A 23,724-nucleotide genomic window follows, 5' to 3' on the forward strand; every position below is an offset into this window, starting at 1 on the left:
AGTCCTGCCTTCCTATCGAAGTCCTAGCCCTCCGGTCTTGCACATGCACGACCAGGTTGGTTTATACTCATTACCTGGTTAACTTCCTATACTTGTGTTACATCCCAGCTCCTCCCTCAGTATCCCACGATCCCTTTATCCCTCAGGAATCCATCCAATCCCTGTTTGAATCCTTGTACCGTATTCTGCCTGATCACTTCCTCCGGTAGCGCATTCCAAGTGTCCACGACCCTTTGGGTGAAAAAAAACTTCCTTGCATTTGTTTTGAACCTGTCTCCCTTCAGTTTCTCAGAATGCCCCCTCGTATTTGCTGTCCCCTTCAGTCTGAAGAATCTGTCCCTATCCACCCTCTCTATGCCCCTCATGATCTTGAAGGTCTCTATCATATCTCCCCTGAGCCTCCTTTTCTCCAGAGAGAAGAGCCCCAGCCTATCCAGCCTCTCGGCATATGAGCAGTGTTCCAGCCCTCTTACCATTTTCGTTGCTCTCCTTTGGACTCTCTCAAGTATCTGTTTGGTTATTCTTTGATTAATTTGCTGGATGGGGAGGGATATTTTTCATATGTATGGTTATTGATTGATTTTAAGTGCTTATTGTCGTTTATTAATGTCAAAATATTTCCTAGCACTTTGTATTAGTTTGGAAAATCAATAAAGATTAAAAAAAAAAAAAAAGAAAGAAAGTCTCACCTGCTGAGACAGACGGAGGGGTGAGAAACAATGAAGGGATGGGTGAAGCAAGCCTGCTGAGAAGGGAAGGTAGCAAAGGAGAAGTGACGGGGGAACCTACAAGAGTGTGGATGGAACCAGAAGGCTGGATCATGCAGTAATTGAGAGCAGCAGACTATGGGAGTATAGGGTATGGAGCAGACAGAAAGCTTATTATTATTTCTTTATTTTTTTTTTTAGTTCAATCATCTTTATTGAATAGTTTTGTAAAATATACAACAATTGGGTAATATTGTGCTACTCATCTCCAGTAGATGTAGAATAATTTACTAATAGAGGTGATGGAAACCAATACTTTTATAGTATGCTTGATACAGTGGTAAGAAAAGAAAAATGAGGTAAAATACATATAAAGGGCAAGAGAGGGTACTGTGTGCTCATTTAAATATGAGTCACACAAATGGTCCATCTAGTCCAGTATCCTGAGTCCAACAGTGGCCAATCCAGGTCACAAGTACCTGGCTGGCTTCCTCCACTTCTATCTCAATAGCACTAGACTTCCAGAGGAATCTTTTAATTGTGGGTATGAGATCAGGATGGGGAGCCTCTACAAAGGACTGAAGGTTCAAGAGGGAGAGAGGGAGATGCCAATATGTTTTGGTTTGGGGGTTTCTTTTAATGTCTCCCTTCCTGTCAGTACCTGAGCCAAATCACTACGACAAGAGCTGTGTATTACTGGTGCAATTTTAACATGGCAGTAATTTGCACGCTGAAACCAAAAGAAACTCTATGGAATGACGATGTTCCTTAAATGAACTTTATTTGAAAAATGTCAAAGTTCCAAAGGTTCAATAAATCATCCACATAAAATAAAATCATCCACATAAAAGTAAAATAATCTACATGAAAACTTAAAGGACCCAGAGAGTGGTAGAGAGCTGGAACGTTCTTCCGGAGTCTGTCATAGGGGAAAACACCCTCCAGGGATTCCAATCAAAGCTAGATAAGTTCCTGCTGAACACGGACGTACGCAGGTAGGGCTAGTCTCAGTTGGGCGCTGGTCTTTGACTGGAGGGCCGCCGCGTGAGCGGACTGCTGGGCATGATGGACCACTGGTCTGACCCAGCAGTGGCAATACTTATGTTCTTATGTTCTTATGACCTAGTCCACTAGGGAAGCAGGACCCAACACGGTCATTTAAGGTTTTCATGTGGATTATTTTACTTTTATGTGGATGATTTTATTTTATGTGGATGATTTATTGTACCTTTGGAACATTGACATTTTTCAAATAAAGTCCATTTAAGGAACATCATCATTCCACAGATTTTCTTTTGGTTTCTTCTGGATTTTCTTCTCTGTGGATACTTTGGGGTCAATCCTCTTTGGTTTTAGTAATTTGCACGCTCACTGATTATAGCATTCTGCTGTATGTTTTGTGCAGTATAAAAGACTATGGACTTTCCCTCCAAACCTTTTTTAAATCCAGATACGCTAACTGCTGTTATTCCACATCCTTTGGCAATTAGTTCCAGAGCTTAACTATTTGTTGAGTAAAAAACATTTCCTCCTATTTGTTTAAAAAGTATTTCCACATAACTTCATTGAGTGTCCCCTAGTCTTTGTACTTTTTGAAAGAGTAAAAGATTGTCTTTTATCCAATCTACACCGCTCAGGATTTTGTAGATTTCAATAATACCTTCCCTCAGCCATCTCTTTTCCAAGCCAAAGAATCCTAACCTTTATAGCCTTTCCCTTTGAGAGGACTTTTCTCATTGTGGTTCCTCTTCTTTCAGCCTTTTCTAATTCCTCTATGGGGCTCATTTTCAAAATAGAAAATTTTCAAAAAAACTCTGAATAAAATGGAATTTGGATGTTTTGTTTACTAAAACATCTTCTAAACTGTCATTTTCAAAGCACATTTTAGATAGTTTTCTATGGTATTTGCAGTACATTTAAACCTTAAGGGGGCAAGTTGGGTGTATTATGGGCAGGATTAGGATAGATGTATGATTTGAATGTTTTTCTGAAATAATGGAACATTATAGAAAATGTCCAGGGCACAATTTGGATGTTTGAGGCTAGACATGTTTCAATAACTAATAAGTGGCAAAAAGGTAGTGAAATGACCAGATCACCACTGGTGGCATGAAAGTATGGCCCCCCTCATACTAACTCATTTGTCATTGCCCCACTGAGCTAGTAGAGTGGATCAACTTATACTGTTCATATGCGTCATCTACCTGATAGAACTAAGACTGATATTATACACCTCTAAAATTTAGATACTATCACCCAAGATCCCTCTCCTTCTCTGTGCATATCAGCCTCTCACTCCCTATTACATATAGCTTCTTTGGATTTCTACACCCAAATACATCACTCTGTTCTTCACATTACACTTACCCCCTCTTCTATTAAACCGCACTAGCAGTTTTAGCACAGGGAGCCGTGCTGGATGGCCCGCGCTGCTCCCGATGCTCATTAAGTTCCTATGAGCGTCGGGAGCAACACGGGCCATCCAGCGCTGCTCTCTGCACTAAAACTGCTAGTGCGGTTTAGTAGAAGAGGCCCTTACACTGGTTTAGTAGAAGAGGCCCTTAAACTGCCAAACATTAGACCATTCTTTTGTTTTTTTTTGTAAATCACTCCTTATGTTACCCAATACTTCCAAGGTGTCCACCATTCTGTTGCAAATTTTCGTGTTGTCTGTAAAAAAAAATCAAATATTTCCTTCTAACCTTCAGCAAGGTCACACAAAAATATTTTCAACAGAATCAGTCCTGCTTGAGACACGCCACTATTCATTTTTTCCCCTCTGAATGAACTCCATTTACCACCACTTTCTGTTGTCTGCTAGTCAACCAGTTCCAATCCACTTGTCGATGTTTGGGCCTAACTTCAACCCACAAGTTTATTTATGAGCTGCTTATGAGGAACTATGTCAAGGATGTTGCCTTGAATTTTGTAACCTGGAAGTTCACTATCCTTTCCTTCATCAGTGCCTCAATTTACCACTTCTCTGTCTCCTGTCTCTGTGGATTTATTAAACACATTTATTTATTTTTCTATACTATCCTCTCAAGGGAGCTATACTCCCCATTCTTTAAGAAGATCCACCAGAACTCTCTGAGCTTACTTAATATCCTGGGATGACTCTCATCTGATCCCATGGCTTTTAAGTTTTTCATAATCATTTTCTTCTATGAATGGCAAAATATCTACTCTATTCCTGACTGAGGCAATATTAGAGGATTTTCTTCCATGAGCACAGAACAGAAATATTAATTTATCGTGTCTGCTTTTGTTTCTTCACTCTCCACATAGCACCTTTCAGTCTTCCACTCCATTTTTAGCCTTCTTCCTTTCAATATACAGTATGGATGTATCTAAATAAAATTTGTCACTTCCCTTTACATCTCTAGTTATTTTTTCTTCTGCTTGTGTTTTTGCCAGGCATATTTCTCTCTTTTCTTCTTTGAATTTTATTTAGTATTTTTGCATTCCTAATCTAATCTACATTTCTGAATTGCAGTTATCCAGTATAGGTTCAAGGCAATTTACAAGATTAGAGGCCCACGCAGTGTCATGAGGAAATTTACATCATATTGTAGAGGAAGGTTACATTGCTGCAAGATACTGTTCAGAGAGTGGAGGACAGATTTACTATTATGGAGCCAGGCAGGCCAAGGGACGAGGAGATACGATATCATAGAGGAAGATTATATATAGTTGCAGGGAGGAGACAATTATGGGTTCACCTTTGGATTAAGAAGTGTGCAAATAGGAAAGAAGGCAAGGATAGTTGCTGGTTCCAGGTCTGGAAAGTAGGCAGTTACAGAGCTGAAAGGAATTTATCAAACAAGTATGTTTACAGCCTTTTCCTGAAGGTGAGTTAGTTCAGTTCTGTTCTTATGGATGCTGAAAGGATGTTCCAGGTTCTGGTGGAAGCATATGTGAAAAGGGTATTGAATGTTTGTTTATATTTCACTCCCTTGGATGGGGGAATGATCAGCTGGTTGGCGTTGTTGATCCTGGTTGAGGTGAAGAGGTAGGTGGAGAACAGGTGGACTGTCCGTTCCAGTGTGTTGGTGTTTAGTGTATGGTGCACAATGCAGAAAAGTTTAAATACAATTCGAGCATTTACGGGTAGCCAGTGAAGTATGCGATAGTAATCAGAGAAAGGGTCGTTCCTCCTCTTGCGTTCTTCTGTATTTCATGAATGCCAGCTCTTTTCTGTTTACATTTTCAGCCACATGTTTGGCTAGCCTTTGTTTACTTTCTTTACATAAGATCTGTTGCCTGGACGACTGTCTTTCTTTTTGTCTTATGTCCTCCCATTCCATCAGCTATTTCTTTACATACCTCCCTCCCCTCCGATTTACTAAAGTTGGCATGTTTGCAACACAGAACTTAGACTTTTGTGTGTTTGCACTCCATTTAATCTCTTATATCAAACCATACCATGGATGGAGACAAAAAAAAGGAAAGATGCCATACCTCTGGGGGAGGGAAGGGAAACGTAAGGGAAGGACATAGATAGAAGATGGATGGTTAGCATGGAGAAAGAAGGAGATCCTAGCAAGTAAGTTATCAGAAGACAACCAGAGCCCGGGACCAACAAGATTTGAATAATGACCAGACAACAAAAGGTAGAAAAACTAATTCTATTTTCTGTTTTGTGATTACAGTATGTCAGATTTGAAATGTGTATCCTGCCAGAGCTGGTGTTAGACTGCAAACATGAGCTAGGATTTAACAGAGAGAGGAAAAGTCTTTTTTGTATGTTTATTTTGTTTACACCACAGCGCCAGTGTGGTTAGGAGACGGCAAAGGGGGTGAAAAAGCTATAAAATAAACCCACCAGGATGTTTGAAAAAAACACCCAATTGGGCAGGAAAATCGAATTGAATTGAAAAATCAATCCAATAGGCTGAATCGAATCAAATTTTTTTTCCCTGAATCGGGCAGCACCAATGATCACTGCCCAGATAGGCACCCACCAGCAAATTACACACACTTTCTCCTTTTATGAGCGCCAGATGCAGTATTGCCACTTTTTTCGTGGATTCTATCACCATTTGTCTGAGCAAAGCACTTTGAAAGACATCCACAATCTTTCTACTTCCTTCTGATTCTGCAGACAGAACATTCCAATTCACATCCGTCAAGTTAAAATCCCCCAGTAACAGCATCTCTCCTATCATTCCCAACTTCTGGATATTTTCAACTGGATTTTATACAGCTTTTCCATTTGTGTTGGAGGTCTGTAGAATGCACCCATATGGACAGAGGTTCCATATTCTCTTTCCAAGATGACCCATATTGCATCTGCCTTTCCCCAGTCCCCCTGCATTTCAGATGCTTTAATATTGGGGTTTTTTTTTTAATATACATTGCCATTCCTCCTCCTTTTTAGCCATCTCTATCCTCCTTATATAGATTATAGCCCACTATGCTAGCATCTCATTCATGGGAGTCATTGAACCCTGTCTCTGTATTTGCAACAACATCTAAGTCTGCCACTAACATGAGAGCTTGCAAATCTTGAACTTTGTTGCATTGGTACTCATTGCTTTAAAGATATATTTTGACTCATCTTCTGCATCTCTTTCCCTTTCTACTTTATTATAGATAAATGAGTCACTAAGATGATTTATTTTATTAATTTTCCTACTGCTGTCACTCTTTGCCACCCCCCCCACCACACACACTTTCTAGTTTAAGTGCCTAGAAATGTGTTATATGAATTTCTCACTAAGGATCCTATTTCCTGCCACAGAAAAATGTAGCCTGACATTACAGTATAGACTTTTAAAGTATATTTCCATATATTGCCCCTTCCTATGTATCTAAACCTTTTTGTTGAAACCAGATTTTAAGCTGCCAATTGAAGTCCTCTGTATTTTGTAGTTTTTTCTTACACTTTTCATAGGCAGGAAGTAATTTGGGAAAAGAAGCTACTGTCTGTACCAAAGACTCCAGCCCCTCACCCAGCTTCTAGAAAGATTTCTGTGCTACAAGTGTGCAATTTTTGGTCAGGTCATTTGCCTCTAGGTGGATTACAGCATCAAGTTTAGAATTCTTGCCCCTCCTTTTATGAAGCTGCATTAGCATTTTCTTTTCACCAGCCACAGTGGTAAAAGCTCCGACACTCATAGAATTCCTACAAGCATCGGAACTTTTACCATCGTGGCCGACGATAAAAATCGCTAACGCAGTTTCATAAAAAGAGGAGTTAATCTTTTATAAGCGTCTGCTTACATAACAAAATCAACCACAGCAATCAGTAGTGTAGCCTGAGTCATTATTTAAAATAGTTATCAAAATTCTTCCTTCTAAAAAGTACAAGCAGGGAAGGGAGTCATGGCTTTGTGAATGCTTTCTAACACAGACATGTCAGTTAGGGCTAATACACTTTAACTTTTCTTAATCAGCCAAGCGTTTATATTTAGATTGGTTTTAGTCAAGGAACAGCATAACATAAAGTTCCAGATTTTTTTTAATTAAAAAAAAAATACTGATAAAACATCCCCTGGTATAAAAAAAGTAGATATTTATTGCATAAACACTGGAAAACCCCTCTTCCCCTAGTATGCTCTTGTTTCTCCTGTCTCCTGCCTTGGATTCTCTATTCTTTTAAAACACAGAAACATAGAAAAATGGAGGCAAATAAAGACCATCTGGCCTATCCAGTCTGTCAGTTCATGTTATCTACTATCCTTTTCTCTCCCTTAGAGATCCTTTGTTATTGTCCCAAGCTGTCTTGAATTCAGATATAGTTTTCATCTCCACGCTTGAGAAACTCATCCAACCTACAACTGGGTGTAGGCTGCTATATCCATAAAATCTCAGAAGAGACCAATCGGGACCCCTGATGAAGACCTTTTTGGTCGAAACACGGACCATGTTGGGTCCTCTTCATTGTTTCTAAGATTGTAAACACCTTTCTTCTCATATCAATAAAGCCGACATTAGTAACATTGGACTCCACAGTTTATTTTGTTTTCATCTCCACCACTTCCATTTGGAGACCATTCCATGAATTTACCTCCCTTTCCACAGAGAAATATTTCCTCAGGTTTACTTCTGAGTCTATCCCCCTTTCAGCTTTATCCTATGCACACAGACCCTGCCTTTTTCACATAGACAACTCCTGATTCCACCAGAAAAGGTCCCCAGTAATGGCATCTGCACTGCAAAAGTATCAATTCACACAGATTTTTTTTTGTACTCTCAAAAACCCTTAATTGTAAAATAAACTTCTAAATATGCAAACATCTAAGAACAGAAGCCCTAATCATAATAAATATTGGCAAAACAAGGCCAACTGTTCCATCCAGACTACATGGTTGTTCTGTTGACACTGCTAAGGTTACAGTCAAGTTGCCAGCCAGAGTGTGACGACTGATAAGATATTTTTCTTTATCAAGGACAGTCTCTTTTTTTCGCCCTTTGTGACACGGAGGAGTAGCCTAATGGTTAATGCAGCGGGCCTTAATCCTGGCAAACTGGGTTCAATTACCAATGCAGCTCCTAGTGTCCTTGAGCAAGCCAGTTAACCTTCCATTTCTCCAGATACAAAAGCCGTATGAGACTGAGCCTGTTAGAGACAAAGAAACTACCTGCATATAATGTATACAGTACTGCATATGTCTAGTAGCACTATAGAAATGATTAGTAGTAGTGGTACTTTGTGCTCTACCATTTTAGGTAGATAAGCACATAAGATCCTTGTTTAGGACCCCTTTTATAAAGCCAGTCCCAGCACGGCCCATAGAAATTGAACAGACCAGGTTGTATTTGCCACACAGGAATCGCTACTGCGGCTTTGTAAAAAGAGCCCTTAGTTTCTTCCAGCATGTGTTTTTCCCATGACTATAAATACCAGTTCACCACTTTACACCATTATTTATGAGTTCATATCACTTATGTTCCTCAGAATGCCACACAATAGAATAGTGTGGTAGCCGTCCTCACTGGAACATTAATTTATGTGATATTTTTGAACTGATGTATACTTATCTGCATACTAAAATATATAGTTTATAATTTATAGTGTCGATACTATCTAAAAGCAAACATTTCAAAGTATTCTGTGCAGTGAAATAACTTAACTTTTGAATCGGGTCTGCTTCATTCCCCACCGACGCGTTTCAAGATTTTCTTCAGGGTCGGGGACATGAAGAGCAGAGGTATTACATTACATTACATTAGGGATTTCTATTCCGCCATTACCTTGCGGTTCAAGGCGGCTTACAAAAGATTTATAAACGGGTTACAATGGAGGAGCCGATGATAAATTATAGTGGTAAGTAGATAATTTCGGGACAAGGATGAATACAGTTTACAGGAAGTGTGTAAGTGGAGGTTACATTGGTAGCATAGTTGTTATTGCTGGTGTAGTGAGGGTAGATATTTTGTCTATTTTGGCGTTGTTAATAGTACGTGAAGTTAGGTATCTGGGAATTATAGCTGAACGCTAGTCCGTAGTAATGCTATAGCCCCGGATAGCATTACTACGGACTAGTGTTCAGCTATAATTCCCGGATACCTCTGCTCTTCATGTCCCCGACCCTGAAGAAAATCTTGAAACGCGTCGGTGGGGAATGAAGCAGACCCGGTTCAAAAGTTAAGTTATTTCACTGCACAGAATACTTTGAAATGTTTGCTTTTAGGTAGTATCGACACTTTATAAATTATAAACTATATATTTTAGTATGCAGATAAGTACACATCAGTTCAAAAATATCACATAAATTAATGTTCCAGTGAGGACGGCTACCCCACTATTCTATTGTGTGGCATTCTGAGGAACATAAGTGATATGAACTCATGAATAATGGTGTAAAGTGGTGAACTGGTATTTACAGTTTGACAATAAGATATTGGTGCCTTCTTTGGTTTTGAATTTCCCATGACTAACCACAAGGCTCTATAATCTTAGCAGCTAGTCATATTTGCTTGATAGATGCTTTAATCCTAAAATCTGTAGACTTTCCATTCAAGCTGGTTTCCTATTCTCAGTTCTTTTTTTGAGTATTTCTATAATTGTTCTTTCACCCTGAAAATAGAATATGTTGTGATCTGTGAAAGAAGCAAAAAGTGAAAAAATGTACAGGAAATGTGAAATGTTTTACAAGAAACTGCATTACTAGTCATATGGATGCTTCATGGGGATAGATTTACTCGTGTCTATGACCAAATTTCTTTCCTTTCTGTTCTCACCAACAATTGCAACGATCAAGTTTCAAGTTTATTTTAGACTTGATATACTGCACATCCAATGTCTGAGCAGTTTACAGTTAAAAAAAAGTAGAGGGTAATTAAAATCAGACAATAAATAAAAAAAGAAAGAAAGACTTGAAGGGGATAGAGTAGGACAAAATAGAAGAGGGAACAAAGGGGAAGATCTCTATTTTCATGATAGGAAAGGAAAACTAACATGAGGGGAAAAGGGTCAGGGGGTTCATTTTCAGGCCCCCAAAAAGTAAAATGGCCTATAATAGTATATCGTATGCATCTTTAAATAAAAAGGCTTTCAAGCAGGATTTGATTTTAACTAAAGAAGTTTAATGGCGAAGATAAGATAGGAGAGCATTCCATAATATAGGGGCTCTTACAGAGAATATGGGGCTCATATAGGGCATTACAGTAATGAGAGAGTGTATCAAAATGTTAAGAGATATGGGATCTAATAAAGATGAAATTGAACATATCATCTGCAGCGTTTAGAAACATTTTTGTACAACTGAACTTATTTGTTGATGAAGATTTAGCTTGTTGTCAATAATAATTTTAAATAATTTGATAGTAGTAACCAGTGGGATAGGAATATTTCTAAGACTTACTGGAGCTATTAATTCCTCCGTTTCATTGCAGGCAAACAAGAGTGCTTTAGATTTATTGGTATCTAGACATAGTCTATTGTCTTGCAACCAAGAACTGGTCAATTCCAGATTTTGATTAATCTCTTGAATATCTAAGGGATTTTGTGCGTTTGAGGGGTGTTATAAGAACATAAGAACATAAGCAATGCCTCTGCTGGGTCAGACCAGAGGTCCATCATGCCCAGCAGTCCGCTCTTGCGGCGGCCCATCAGGTCCAGGACCTATATAGTAATTCTCTATCTATACCCTTCTATCCCCTTTTCCTTCAGGAAATTGTCTAATCCCTTCTTGAACCCCCAATACCATACTCTGACCTATCACACCCTCTGGAAGTGCATCCCAGGTGTCCACCACCCTCTGGGTAAAGAAGAACTTCCTAGCATTGGTTTTGAATCTGTCCCCTCTTAACTTTTCCAAATGCCCTCTCGTTATTGTAGTTTTCGAAAGTTTGAAGAACCTGTCCCTCTCCACTTTCTCTATGCCCTTCATGATCTTGTAAGTCTCTATCATGGGAGACTTATAATTGTATATCATCTAATATGCAAATACTGCAAAACCTATAGACTGTACTAATGTTAGGAGTGGAGCAAGAAAAAGGTTAAACCACAATGGTGTGGTTTGTATCGTAGCTAATCAAGAGTCCTGGCAGGCATTTGATTATCTTGCCTTTGTCCATCCTTGTCCCAAATCAGTATGGTATGGTGTTCCTGGAGCCAATCAGAAACCACAGCAATATGAACCTCCCCCCCCCCAAAAAAAAACAAAAACAAACATGTCTACAACAGGTCCACGCTGTGGAAAGTGGAGATATTCTCGTCTCACTGTGCTGAGTATGTTCACTTTAGGCATTGGTAATAGATCTGATGCTGTGGAGGAATCAAATGTGCAAACTGCTAAGAATGGAGCATAAGAACATAAGAATTGCCACACTGGGACAGACCAAAGACCCATCAAGCCCAGTATCTCGTTTCCGACAGTGGCCAACCCAGGTCCCAAGCACCTAGCTAGATCCCAAGTAGCAAAACAGATTCTATGTTGCTTTTACTATGACTAAGCAGTGGATTTCCCCATGCCATCTCAATAATGGCCTATTGACTTTTCTCTTTTAGGAAATTGTCCAAACCTTTCTTAAACCCTGCTCAGCTAACTGATTTCACCACATTCTCTGGCAATGAATTCCAGAGTTTAATTACACGTTGTGTGAAGAAATATTTTCTCCAGTTTGTTTTAAATCTACTACTTAGGCCCAGATTCACTAAAGATAGTGACTCAATTGCTGTTGGCCGATTCTCTGGCCGATTTTCAAACAGCGATTGATTCACTGTAAAGTTTGCATGTAAATGATTTGCATGCAAACTCACCGACAATGAGCGATTGAGTCGGTGCTGAGCCCTGACAGTAGTGCCAGGAAAAGTAGCCTGCTGTTACTGCTGTCAGGGCTTCTGCCATTTTTTTTTCATTGGACAGATATTTTGCATGAATTAACATGCAAAATATCTGCCCAATAAAAAAAAAAGAAAAATTCCTCCCCAACAAAGTGCCCCCTCCCTCACCCCCAAACCCCCAAAAATGGCAGGAGGTATGCCCACTCCCTCCTGCCATCGCCCCCACACGCCAAAGTGATATGGCAGGAGTGATGCCCACTCCCTCCTGCCATCATCCCCAGCCTCGCACAAAGATGCTCACTCCCTCCTACCGGGCTGGTCGGGTCAAATGTCCCTCCCCCAGTCGGGTCAGGTCTCCCCCCTCACGGTCGAGTCTTGTCACCGCCCCTCCCCCTTCCCATACCTTTAACTTGTGAGCAGGAGGGGTGCTCAGTCCCTCCTGCTCCGCCGGCCGCCCGTCAGCAATGTGGGTCTTATGCCCGAACCGGTGCATTATGTGATGCACAGAAATGGGCCTAAGGCATAAGGCCTTGATTGGCTCAGGGCGCCTCGGGCTCCTCCCTTGGAAGGGGCCTGAGGCGCCTGAGCCAATCAGGGACTTCCTTAGGGAGGAGCCTAAGGAAGTTCCTGATTGGCCATTGTGGGGTAATCAGCGCAGCTACATTGCTCTGCGCTGATTAAAACAAGTGCCCTTATTGCCTAGGGCTCATGCACTAATTTTTTTTAATGGACACATGCAGATTAGCATGATAAAAAAAAATTTAAAAATCATCCATTTTGTCACTGTGCTAAAAATGGCCTTAGCATGGGGAAAGACCCACAAATTTATTTACTGTTTTTGGGACTACAGTCTTCTCTTTCCAAACTGAAATAATCTGGAAATACAAAGGAGCAAGTGGAAACTGACAGGTTAAAAATATTATTTCAATCTATAAAATAAAGTAAAAAGAAGAAGTAATCTTCCTTTAACCTGTAACAGAAAGACATGCACCTAAGAAATGTTTTCTACTCCCAAATAAGGAAACTATTGTAATCAAAGAATAATAGGGTTTTTGACACTAAATGGGATTTTCAATTCTGCTGATGTTAAATGAGAAAGCATGCAGGATGCAGGAAGAAAATATTAAACAATATCTTCTATTGTATTCTAGTCAATTACATTCACAGTGTTTGAATGCAGTGGAAGTTTATTTGATCTGAGATCACAAAACGTTCTGTTAAAATCAGAAGAGTAAACAATTTTCTTTGCTCTTCATAGGTAGCTTTATGGAAGCGTGACACCCCATTTCATAAAATACTGGTTTGTTTTCAAGGTGCACAAGTGGGAGAAGCCATCAAAAAGGAACAGCTAAGGTATTTATACATTAAGCAGCAGATTTTTTTTACTTAAAGTCTATTTTCTTTCTCTGTTCATCCAGTTTCATATGTGGTAAAATCAGATTTGGTCCCATTCCATACATGAAATCTAAGATGGGTAATTATGGTACTTGTGGTAACCTCTCTTGCATCAATGAACAATGGTATTGGGCAAAAACCTTGAGAACATCTAATCAATACATGTCGCCTGATAAGTTTTCTCTTCCACCCTTACCAACTGCACAGGTGGCAAATATTCCCTCAGGCTCCTGCATTGTTTAAATTACATAATGTAACATTCCCCCTCTTTTACGAAGCCGTGTTAGGTTTTTTTTTTACAGTGGTATTAGCTCCAATTGTCATTGGAATTTTATGAGCTTCAGAGCTAATACTGCTGTGGCCAGTGATTAAAAAAAAACCCTAACACGGCTTCATAAAGGGGAGCCATATTTTTTGTTCCTGGGCAATAAGAGTAATTTCCTAATTGCTCATGCCTAAAAAGTATAGAAAATGTTTCTTATTTCTATAAAACTTTGCTTTTGAGATCAGAATGCTCAAATTTTGCAATTTACCTATTTAAAACATGAAAACGCCAAATTTTCATCTTTTTATCCTTGTAAAATCATTAAAAGCAACATATGAATCACAATTAACATGTATTTATATTGAAGTTATACAAAGATGACCACAGAAGACTTACTGTAAAAGTGAGTAGGTATTTGAGATTTGCAATTATATTGCAAGTCACTTTCACAAATCAGCCCCTAGATTTAGGGCTCCTTTTACGAAGATGCACTAGCGCTTTTAACACGCACTATATGGAAAATATGCCAGCTGTATGGAGGCGTTAGCGTCTAGTGTACGCGGCAATGTAGCGCGTGCTAAGTGTGCACTAAAACTGCTAGCGCACCTTCGTAAAAGGAGCCCTTAGTCTCCCATCTTGTTTTCATTATATTGTCTTTGGTAGTGGCATTCGAAGTCCAGTATATCCTGGTAAAAGGATATGCTCCTCTGATTATGCTCCCATATTATAACATGAGAATTGCCATATTGGGACAGACCAAAGGTCCATCAAGGCCAGTATCCTGTTTCCAACAGTGGCCAACCCAGGTTCCAAGTGCCTAGCTAGATCCCAAGTAGCAAAACAGATTCTATGTTGCTTATACTAGGAATAAGTAGTAGATTTCCTCAAGCCATCTCAATAATGGCCTATGGACTTCTCTTTTAGGAAATTATCCAAACCTTTTTTTAAACCCTGCAATGCTAACTGATTTCACCACATTCTCCAACAACGAATTCCAGAGTTTAATTACACATTGTATGAAGAAATATTTTCCATTGTTTGTTTTAAATCTAATACTTAGTAGTTTCATTGCATGCCCCTTAGTCCTAGTATTTTTGGAAAGAGTAAACAAGCAATTTACATCTACCCTTTCCACTCCACTCATTATTTTATAGACCTCTATCATATCATCCCTGAGCCATCTCTTCTCCAAGCTGAAGAGCCCTAATCACTTTAGCCTTTTCTCATAGAGAAGTTGTCTCATCCATTTTATCATTTTTGTCATCTTTTTCTGTATCATTTCTAATTCCATTATATCGTTTTTGAGATACGGCGACCAGAATTGCACATAGTATTCAAGATGTGGCCATACCATAGAGCGATATAAGGGTATTATAACATTTTCATCTTTGTTTTCCATTCCTTTCCTGATAATTCCTAACATTCTATTTGCTTTCTTAGCTGCTGCCACACATTGAGCTGAGAGTTTCAAAGTATCGTCAACTATGATGCCTAGATCCTTTTCCTGGTCATTGACCCCCTAATGTGGAACCCTGCATCACAGCTATAGTTCAGGTCCTCTTTCCCATATGCATCACTTTGCACTTGCTCACATTAAACATCATCTGCCATTTTGATGCCCAGTCTCCCAGTCACACAAGGTCCTCTTGCAATTTTTCACAATCCTCTTGTGATTTAACAACTTTTAACAACTTTGGAACGTACTTTATTGGGTTTTACTAAACGGCACTAGATGTTTTTAGCATGGGCTGGCGAGGTAAATGCTCCAACACTCATAGGAATTCTATGAGCATTTATCTCACTGGCCCATGCTAAAATCCTCTAGTACCGTTTAATAAAAGGAGCCCTTAATTACATGGACAACAAAGTTTTTGCTTCTAAAACCATTTTGAGTGTATCTTACAGATTTTTGGTTGCTGATCACGAAAATCACATTTAAAATTACGCATCATGTACTGTTTTAACGAAAAAGTACATTTTTACAATTTCTTGTTATACTTTCAGGCTAATGCAATTAATTCTTAGCCTAATTCTTAATATAGGCATATTGCTCATGTCATGGCACCTTGCTGCATATAGTGTGGGCATGTCCAGGTGTACATTCAGGGCAGGTTACATAGCGTCCATGGAAATGATGCAATCTGGGCATGCCTGTAATGGGCTTGATGGATTCTGCCTGAAAAGGCTATATAAAAGCATATTGAACATGGAACTGCTGTTAAAGTATATCCAGTACACAAAGTACAACTGGAACATCTGTGGTGATTTTATAGTAGTAGCTCTGCTACTTGGAATGCAGCTTGGATATACCAAGTACTGTTGTTTTATTTGTGAATGGGACAGCCGTTCTAAGGAGTTGCATTACATTCAAAAGAACTGGCCACTCCTAAAGAATTTGGTTCCAGAACCTAAAAATGTTGGACATGAATCACTTGTTGACCCGACAAAGATATTTTTGCCTCCTCTTCACATAAAACTTGGACTCATGAAAAATTTCGTAAAAGCGATGAACAAGGAAGGCAAAGGTTTTCTTTATCTAAGACAGATGTTTACAAGAATAACTGATGCAAGAATAACAAGACGCCAAGGAAGGCATTTTTGTCTGTCCACAGATCAGACACATCATCAATGACGAGAGATTTGAAGATCTGCTAGTCAGGCCAGAGACAATCGCCTGGAAAGCATTCAAAGATGCCTTTGAGAATTTTTGTGGCAGTTACAGAGCACCAAACTATATTCAACTATAAGAGATTACAAAACCATGAAGTGCAACATGTCACTGAAGATGCATTTTCTACATTTACACTTGGACTTCTTCCCCGCAAATCTTGGTACAATGATGAATATGGTGAAAGGTTTCACTAGGACATTGCCACTATGGAAAAAAAAATACCAGGTCAACTGGATGACTATTGTTGGACACTGCAACGAGATGCACTGGAAACTGAGTACAAATGAAATTCAGCAGGAAACACTTTTAGCCATTGCCAACTATCACAACATATCAGAAATGTATCATCGCGTTTCTCAAAATTCCTACATGATACAGTCAGTGGGAAATTATATTTGTTTATTTTGAAGGGGTCTATCATAATCACCAGTTTGTTTTAAGGAAGCAAAGCTTTTGGAAAAAATTTGTTGTCCAGTTATCTCACTAATTATTCTCATCTCTAGATCATTGATAAAATATGTTAAAAAGCATCAGTCCCAGCACAGACCCCCACTATTTACCCTTCTTCATTGAGTATATTGACCATTTAAGCAAAATCTCTGTTTTCTGTCTTTCAACCAGTTCTTAATCCATAATAGGTAGGCCATTTCCTCCAATCCCATGACTTTCTAATTTTCTAAGAAGTCTTTCATGAGGTACTTTGTCAAATGCCTGTTGAAAATCCAAATACAAAATAACCAGTTCACCTTTATCCACATGTTCATTTACCCCTTCAAAGTAATGCAGTAGATTGGTGAGGTAAGATTTCCCTTGACTGAATCCATGTTGGCTTTCTCACATTAATCCATTGTTATGTATATGTTATGTTATTTTGTTCTTTATAATAGTCTCTATCAATTTGCCCAGAAGCGACATCAGACTCGCCTGTCTATAATTTCCCAGATTACCTCTGGATCCCTTTTTAAAAATTGGTGTCAGGTTGGCCACGCTTCAGTCTTCTGGTACTATGCTGGATTTTAAAGAAAAATTACAAATTACTAATAATAGCTCTGCAAGTTCATTTTTCAATTTTATCAGCACTCTGGGGGTGTATACCATCCAGTTCAGGCAATTTGCTACTGCTCGATTTGTCAAATTGACCCATTACATCTTCCAGTGTTACAGAGATTTGTTTGAGTTTCTTTGATTCATCAGAATCTAATACTATTTCTGGCACTAGTAACTCCCTCACATCTTCCTCAGTGAAGACTGAAGCAAAGAATTAATTTAATCTCTCCACAATTGCCTTGTCTTCCCTGAGCACCCCATTTCACCCTTTGGTTGTATAGTGTCCAACTGATTCTCTTCCCAGCTTCTTGCTTTTAATTTACCTAAAAAAGTTTCTACTGTGTTTTTTTGCTTCCAGCGCAGTCTTCTTTTCGAGGTCTCTCTTTGCCTTCCTTATTAACACCTTGCATTTGACTTGCCATTCCTTGTGCTGTTTACAATTATTTTCAGTCAAATCCTTCTTCCACTTTCTGAAGGATTCTCTTTTAGCTCTAATAGCTTCCTTCATCATCAAGGACATGGACTTTGAGAGACATCCTACAGCCTATTTTACTATAATTCTTCACCAGATTCTCAACCAACTCCACAAAGTTTTCGGCTTTGTGATTGCCCAGGAAGCCCCGAACTACTGCCACAAAGCTGTTCCAAGCCGCTTTCTCCTTCCTGGTTATCTTATTGGGAAATTCCTTGCACTCCAGAATCTTTTTTATCTGTGGTCTGACAAGGACACCAGCTTTGACTTTTGTCTCAGACAGATTAGGGAAAATGTCCTTATCTAGAGTGCTGACAAATTGTTTCATTAGGCTCAATTTGATGTCCAGTGGTGTCATCAACACCTTCTGGGGGTACACCAGTGGTTCCCATTTGTCATTTCTCTCCACAGAAAACTCGGTCCTCTGTGGCCAATCCCACCTTTGGAAGTGCGCCTTTGTGTTCCTCCTGTCCTAAAGCAGGGAAACTTGGTAAAACTGACTTAGAAACCCATTAGGAATGCCATCATTTTGAAGTCTCTGATGATCTCCCAGCCGTACTCATCATACTTCAAGGTGCTTAGTAAGGTCTTGAAGCTGTAGTAATCTTTTTTGAGGTGCACTGAGTAAGCCAGTGGAAGAGATGAGTTCTTGTTCAGTGTAAACCACCTAGAAGTCAAAAGATTGTGGCGGTATAGAAAAATAAAGTTATTATTATTATGGAGCAGCACAACTTTGATGCTCCTGGATGAGCAGTCAATGAAGAGATGCCACTCTTATGGGTTACAGGCAATTCTAGTTGCCTAAAGAGACTGGTCACATTGTGGCAGAAGCAGAGGGATGGGCGAAGAAGGTAAAAAAAAGGTTAGTGACGCTTACTCTGATCTGTGACTTGCAAAAGACATAAAAAAACAAAGAACAGAAATGACACTGGGATCAAAGTGAATAGAAAACTAAAATGCTCATACAACAAAGATAGAAAAAATGATTTTATTCTGAATTTAATAGTTATGCATTTCCAAAAGCTGAAATATTCTATCTCTGATATTTTGCATTTCAGTTTTTATTTCTCTAACATTACTGTACATGTAAAGTTTGACATTTTAAGGTTTCAGGTTTCCTGTTCAGTTTTATGCCTTCATATTTCTATTACTGGACTAAGATCCCTTGCTCACACACTCAAAACACAGACAGACACTCAACAAATGTGTAACAAAATGTGGTATTCTATGAACATGTGGAGGGGCATAATCTGAGGTTGGACGTTTTATGCAAGACGTCCACAACCCCAGTAAGAAAATGTCCATTTTCAAAGCTGCCAAACATCTATCTTTTATTTTTGAAAATGAGTTAGGTATAAGTTATGGTCCTTAGGTTGTCTACCTTTTTTACCCATTTTCAAAAATAAAAACATCCACGTGAAAAATGCACAAAAGCAAGTTTTGTAGACATACCCACCAACTACTTTGTCTGATCGCAGCAGAGGAATCCCCATCAGCTGAGCCAGTTTCGGGGATTCCTGGTGGTTCAGCTGATGGGGATTCCCCCTGCCATGATCAGCTGAACCACCCTACGTGGAGCCCTACATCCCTCCTCCTGACATCCTTGACATCACGGACCTGACATCTCCATACCCCCCCCCCACACACACACACACATCCTCCCAACATTCCTGTGACTCCCCTTCCACATCCCCAGACTCTTCCCCCCCATACCTTCAGATGAGAAAACACCAGGAGGGAAGCCCACAGGGCCGTGTGCTTCAAATAACGAGGCTTCCTCCCAATTCATTTTGGGATGCAGTGGGAGGGGCCAAAGGCCCTGATTGGCTCAAAATCATCAGGACGTGATGTCAGAAGGGAGTCCATGAGCTGGAGGTGTAAGATGCTGCCTGCACAGCAAACATTTTAAGAAGTTTGTGGGGAGGGAGGGGGGAGGGCACTTGAGTGGCAAGGAAATGTAATGGGTACATGGTGTGGTGATGCCGAGCACCATCTTCCCTCACTACACCACTGTGCTGGTATTCTGTAAATGTATGTGCACAAGTAGCTTGTAAACATATGATGAAAACTACTGTTTTGTAACTGTGGTCTCCTTTTCTTCCAGTGTTCGTGCTGTATGCTTTGTGGAAGGATGGCTGCGGTAGAGCCACTCACTGCCCTCTCTCGTTGGTACCTCTACGCAATTCATGGCTACTTCTGTGAAGTAATGTTCACAGCTGCGTGGGAATTTGTTGTAAACTATAACTGGAAGTTTCCTGGTGTTACCAGTGTTTGGGCCTTGTTTATATATGGCACTTCCATCCTTATTGTGGAGAAGATGTACCTATTTTTGAAAGATAAATGCAACATAATAGTCCGCTGTTTCATTTACACTCTCTGGACATATATATGGGAATTCACAACAGGACTTGTCCTAAGACAGTTCAATGCCTGTCCCTGGGATTATTCACAATTTGACTTTGACTTTATGGGTTTGATAACCCTGGAGTATGCCATTCCATGGTTCTGTGCTGCCTTCATCATGGAACAGCTGGTCATCAGGAATACGCTGCGTTTGCGGTTTGATGAAAATGCAGAGCCAGGAGTGCCCGTTATGACCACACTGTCCCTTGCAAATGGGCATATTAAAACGGCCTAAAGCTGCTTCCCAGAGTACACAATGTGTTGCTCACCAGAAACTGTCACTGATGGCTTCAAGAACTGCCAGTTCTTGTATGATATTTAATCTACATGGGCACGCATGAGAAAATTTTTTTTATATATATATTTTGGACTGCAAGGATTAGCGTCATTAGCTACTTGATAATCTTGTAGCTATGACTTTTAACCAATACAAAAAGATATCTGCATTTATTCGAAGAAAAAGACCAATATAGTCTGAGATGTGAAATCAACTAGGGGATGGGCCTAGTGTCCTGTTAAGCATACAGTTAAAGATTGGTTGTTCTATTTGACTATATTGGTACTTCAAACAATAATTTCCCTGGGATCCTATTTTTCTAATATAGCATTTCAAGACTAAACATTTCAAGCAAAAGAGACTACAATGTAATGTTTGATTTTTGTCCCATGGCATGGATTTATACTATCCTTTGACTTATGGCTATAGACAGTTGCTAGAATTTTCTGAGGCCTTTTCCAATTGTTGACTTCTGTCAGTCACACTGTAAATCCTAGCAAACAGGCCAAAATACATAAATATCTCAGGTCTTCTCCCTGTGATGGGACCCAGTTCATTATCTGTTCCAGACCCCATCAAATGTTATGTTGTACAAAGATTGTGGAATAGTGCAATCCTAAAGATCTCTCCCTTCAGAAAGAGTCATCTGCCATCACCAAACCTAAGTGCTATCAGGGTCCAAGTCTTGGCATTAGTGCTCACAAATTTCAAACTTGTGCCCACCCTTTTTGTGTCATTGTGACCAAGAAGCAAAATCACTCCTTGAGGTCAACTTAAGGGGGCAATTTTATAACAGAGACCTTAGAATTAGACACCTGGAGAGCATATGGTAGGAGCCAATTCTACTGTATAAAGAAACGTAGGTGCCCACTTTCCTTTATAGATTACTAGCCTAACCAGCAGCATAATAACAGATGGCAGATGAAGACTAACATGGTCCATCTAATCTAGCAAGTTGGCTAGGGTTGTACCTACTGCTCTTTGCAGAACATGAGGATTACTTCCCCTATGCCTTGGTTTAGGACTGTACCTGCTGCTCTCCTCTATGCCATCTGTTTTGCTTCGATCCCATCCTCTTGCTAGATAGGAATCTTCTGTGTTTGTTGCACGCCTTTTGGAATTCTGTCACCACAGAGCTGGTGTAAGTGCAAGTATCTAAGTAAGACAGGTATGCAGGTAACTTACAGTAGATTGCTGCATTATGTGCGTTGAGAGCCCTGCCTATGTCTCACCCTTGCTCTGCCCCGTGTATGCCTCCATGCAAATACATGCTAAAAAACAAAGCATGTTTTTGCAGAATAGCACTTAGGCTCTGTACTGGTATATATGTGTGTATGTAAGTGTATGTGCTAATATTCTAAAAATTTGTGCACATGATAGGCCAGATTCAGTAAATGGTGCTGAAAATTAGGCCAAACAAAAAAAAATGGGGAATCAAAGTCCACACCACAATGTGTCCAAAAAGTAGTGGAACAGGAGAACTGTATCTGGATGAATACAGGCAATTTTTATTAAACAGTCCAGTAGTAGGTGATGTGAGATGAGTACAGTTGCCTACAGCTGAGTGCAGTTGTATAACTACTTATAGACTCTTTAATAAAATTGCTTGTATTCACCCAGACATAATTCTTGTGTTCCAATACTTTTTGGAGACACCGGAAATTAGGTGCTAGGAAAAATGCATACTCAGAGGCTCATAATAAAAAAACTTACATGTACAAAAAGCATCCTAAATCGGCACTTGGACGTCCTAATCGCCAGGACATCCAAGGGCCGATAATCAAAACCATCTTTCTGTATGTCTAGCGAGGTATTCTAGCCTCTGTGCGTCCAGTGCATGAAATGGGTGTGGTGGAAGCGTGTTATGGGCGGGCTTTGGGCGATCTCAAGGGTGGGTTAGACATGGACATCTTGCAGCGATAATCAAACATTTTGCAAGACATCCTGGACGGAACTTATATGTTTCGAGCTAGATCTGTTTTAGAAGGATAGGATTGCCACAAAGGTGCTGAAACTGACCAGATGATTACTGTAAGCATTAAGGTAAGACACCCTCACATTTCCCCAGTGCTCACTGACCCCCTTCCACCACACAAAAATGAGGACAAAAAGGTACATACCTGTCTCTAAAACAGCAGCATCTGGTATAGGGAAACCTAATAGAGCTGCACACAGGTGTCATAAGTAGGCTGATGGGTGGGCTAGTGAACCATAGAGAGGAGGACCTAGGCCCATAAGGCACTCTGACCACTACATTATGGTAAAACGTGTGAGCCCACCCAAAACCTACTATACTGCCATGTAGGTGCCACAAGTGCTATTGGGGTGGTACACAGGAGGATATAGTAGGTTTTGAGGGGCTCATCCTAAAATAAGGAGATTCTAATGAGATATACATCTGGTACCCTTTATGTGACGTTCATTTCAGTGTCCTCTAAGGTCTCCTATTGCTCTGTCAGGATGTCTGTGTGGCCAGTCCATTACTATGCTGGCCCCACCCATGTCCAAATGGTCAGGAATAGGACATTTTCTGATCGAAAATGGGGTATAAAGTTAGATGTCCCAGTGGCCAAGACGTTTAAGTAGACGATTTTCAGAAAAAATTATATTTGGACATCCAACAGTTTGCAATTTGAAAATGGCCATTTTTTTTTTTTTTTTTTAGTTCAATAGTTTTTTATTGAGTATTTTTAGAAAATACAGGAAGCAGTTCAAATACATGAAGTCAAAATAAAGCTTTCTGTATAAAGAGCATATAAATCTATTTTTAACTATAGAGGAACATAACAGTGAGAAAGGTTCCTACTATTAGAACTGCATGTGAAGAGAATATAAGAAGAAAGTGAGGGAGAACAACAGAAAAAAGGGAGAAAGATGAAAGAAAAATAAAGAAAAGGAAATTAAAGAAAAGGAAGACAGGAGTGTCTACGAAGCAGAACGTACATAGGTATCTAGGAATGACCAAGGTGATTTGTTAAACTTCAAGTTCGTGAGGGTTCTGGATGTAATTTTTTTCTCATATGCATATGATTCAAATACATACACAGAGAGTTCCACCAAAAAGTATAGTCTAATAACGAAGATGATTTCCAGTTTTTCAGAATGTGCATGAGAGCAGTCACAAACATGGTATCAATGAGTTTAGGAGGACAATTTGATTGTGCAAAGCAGGGATGTTGAGAGCGAAGGATTACAATGTCCATAGAGATCTCTTCCGAGCAGTTAGTAATAGATTGTATGGTGCTCCAAAT

General features: G+C 39.7%; 1 protein-coding gene across 3 annotated transcripts in view; it reads left to right on the forward strand.

The window, feature by feature from the left end:
• Positions 1-23,133, forward strand: part of TMEM229B (transmembrane protein 229B) — an 80,611-nt gene extending 57,478 nt beyond the window's left edge. For 2 of the 3 annotated variants that reach the window (XM_033952740.1, XM_033952737.1), the window contains exons 2-3: positions 13,202-13,296; positions 19,898-23,133. In XM_033952740.1, the coding sequence (XP_033808631.1) occupies positions 19,910-20,431 (522 nt within the window). In that variant the 5' untranslated portion in view covers positions 13,202-13,296; positions 19,898-19,909 and the 3' untranslated portion in view covers positions 20,432-23,133. Of the gene's footprint in view, positions 1-4,489; positions 4,559-13,201; positions 13,297-19,897 lie in introns of those variants that run through there. The other variant, XM_033952739.1, reaches the window with a different exon arrangement.
• The last annotated feature ends 591 nt before the right edge of the window (positions 23,134-23,724 follow it).

This window comes from Geotrypetes seraphini, chromosome 7, assembly GCF_902459505.1.
Source record: "Geotrypetes seraphini chromosome 7, aGeoSer1.1, whole genome shotgun sequence".
NCBI lineage: Eukaryota > Metazoa > Chordata > Amphibia > Gymnophiona > Dermophiidae > Geotrypetes > Geotrypetes seraphini.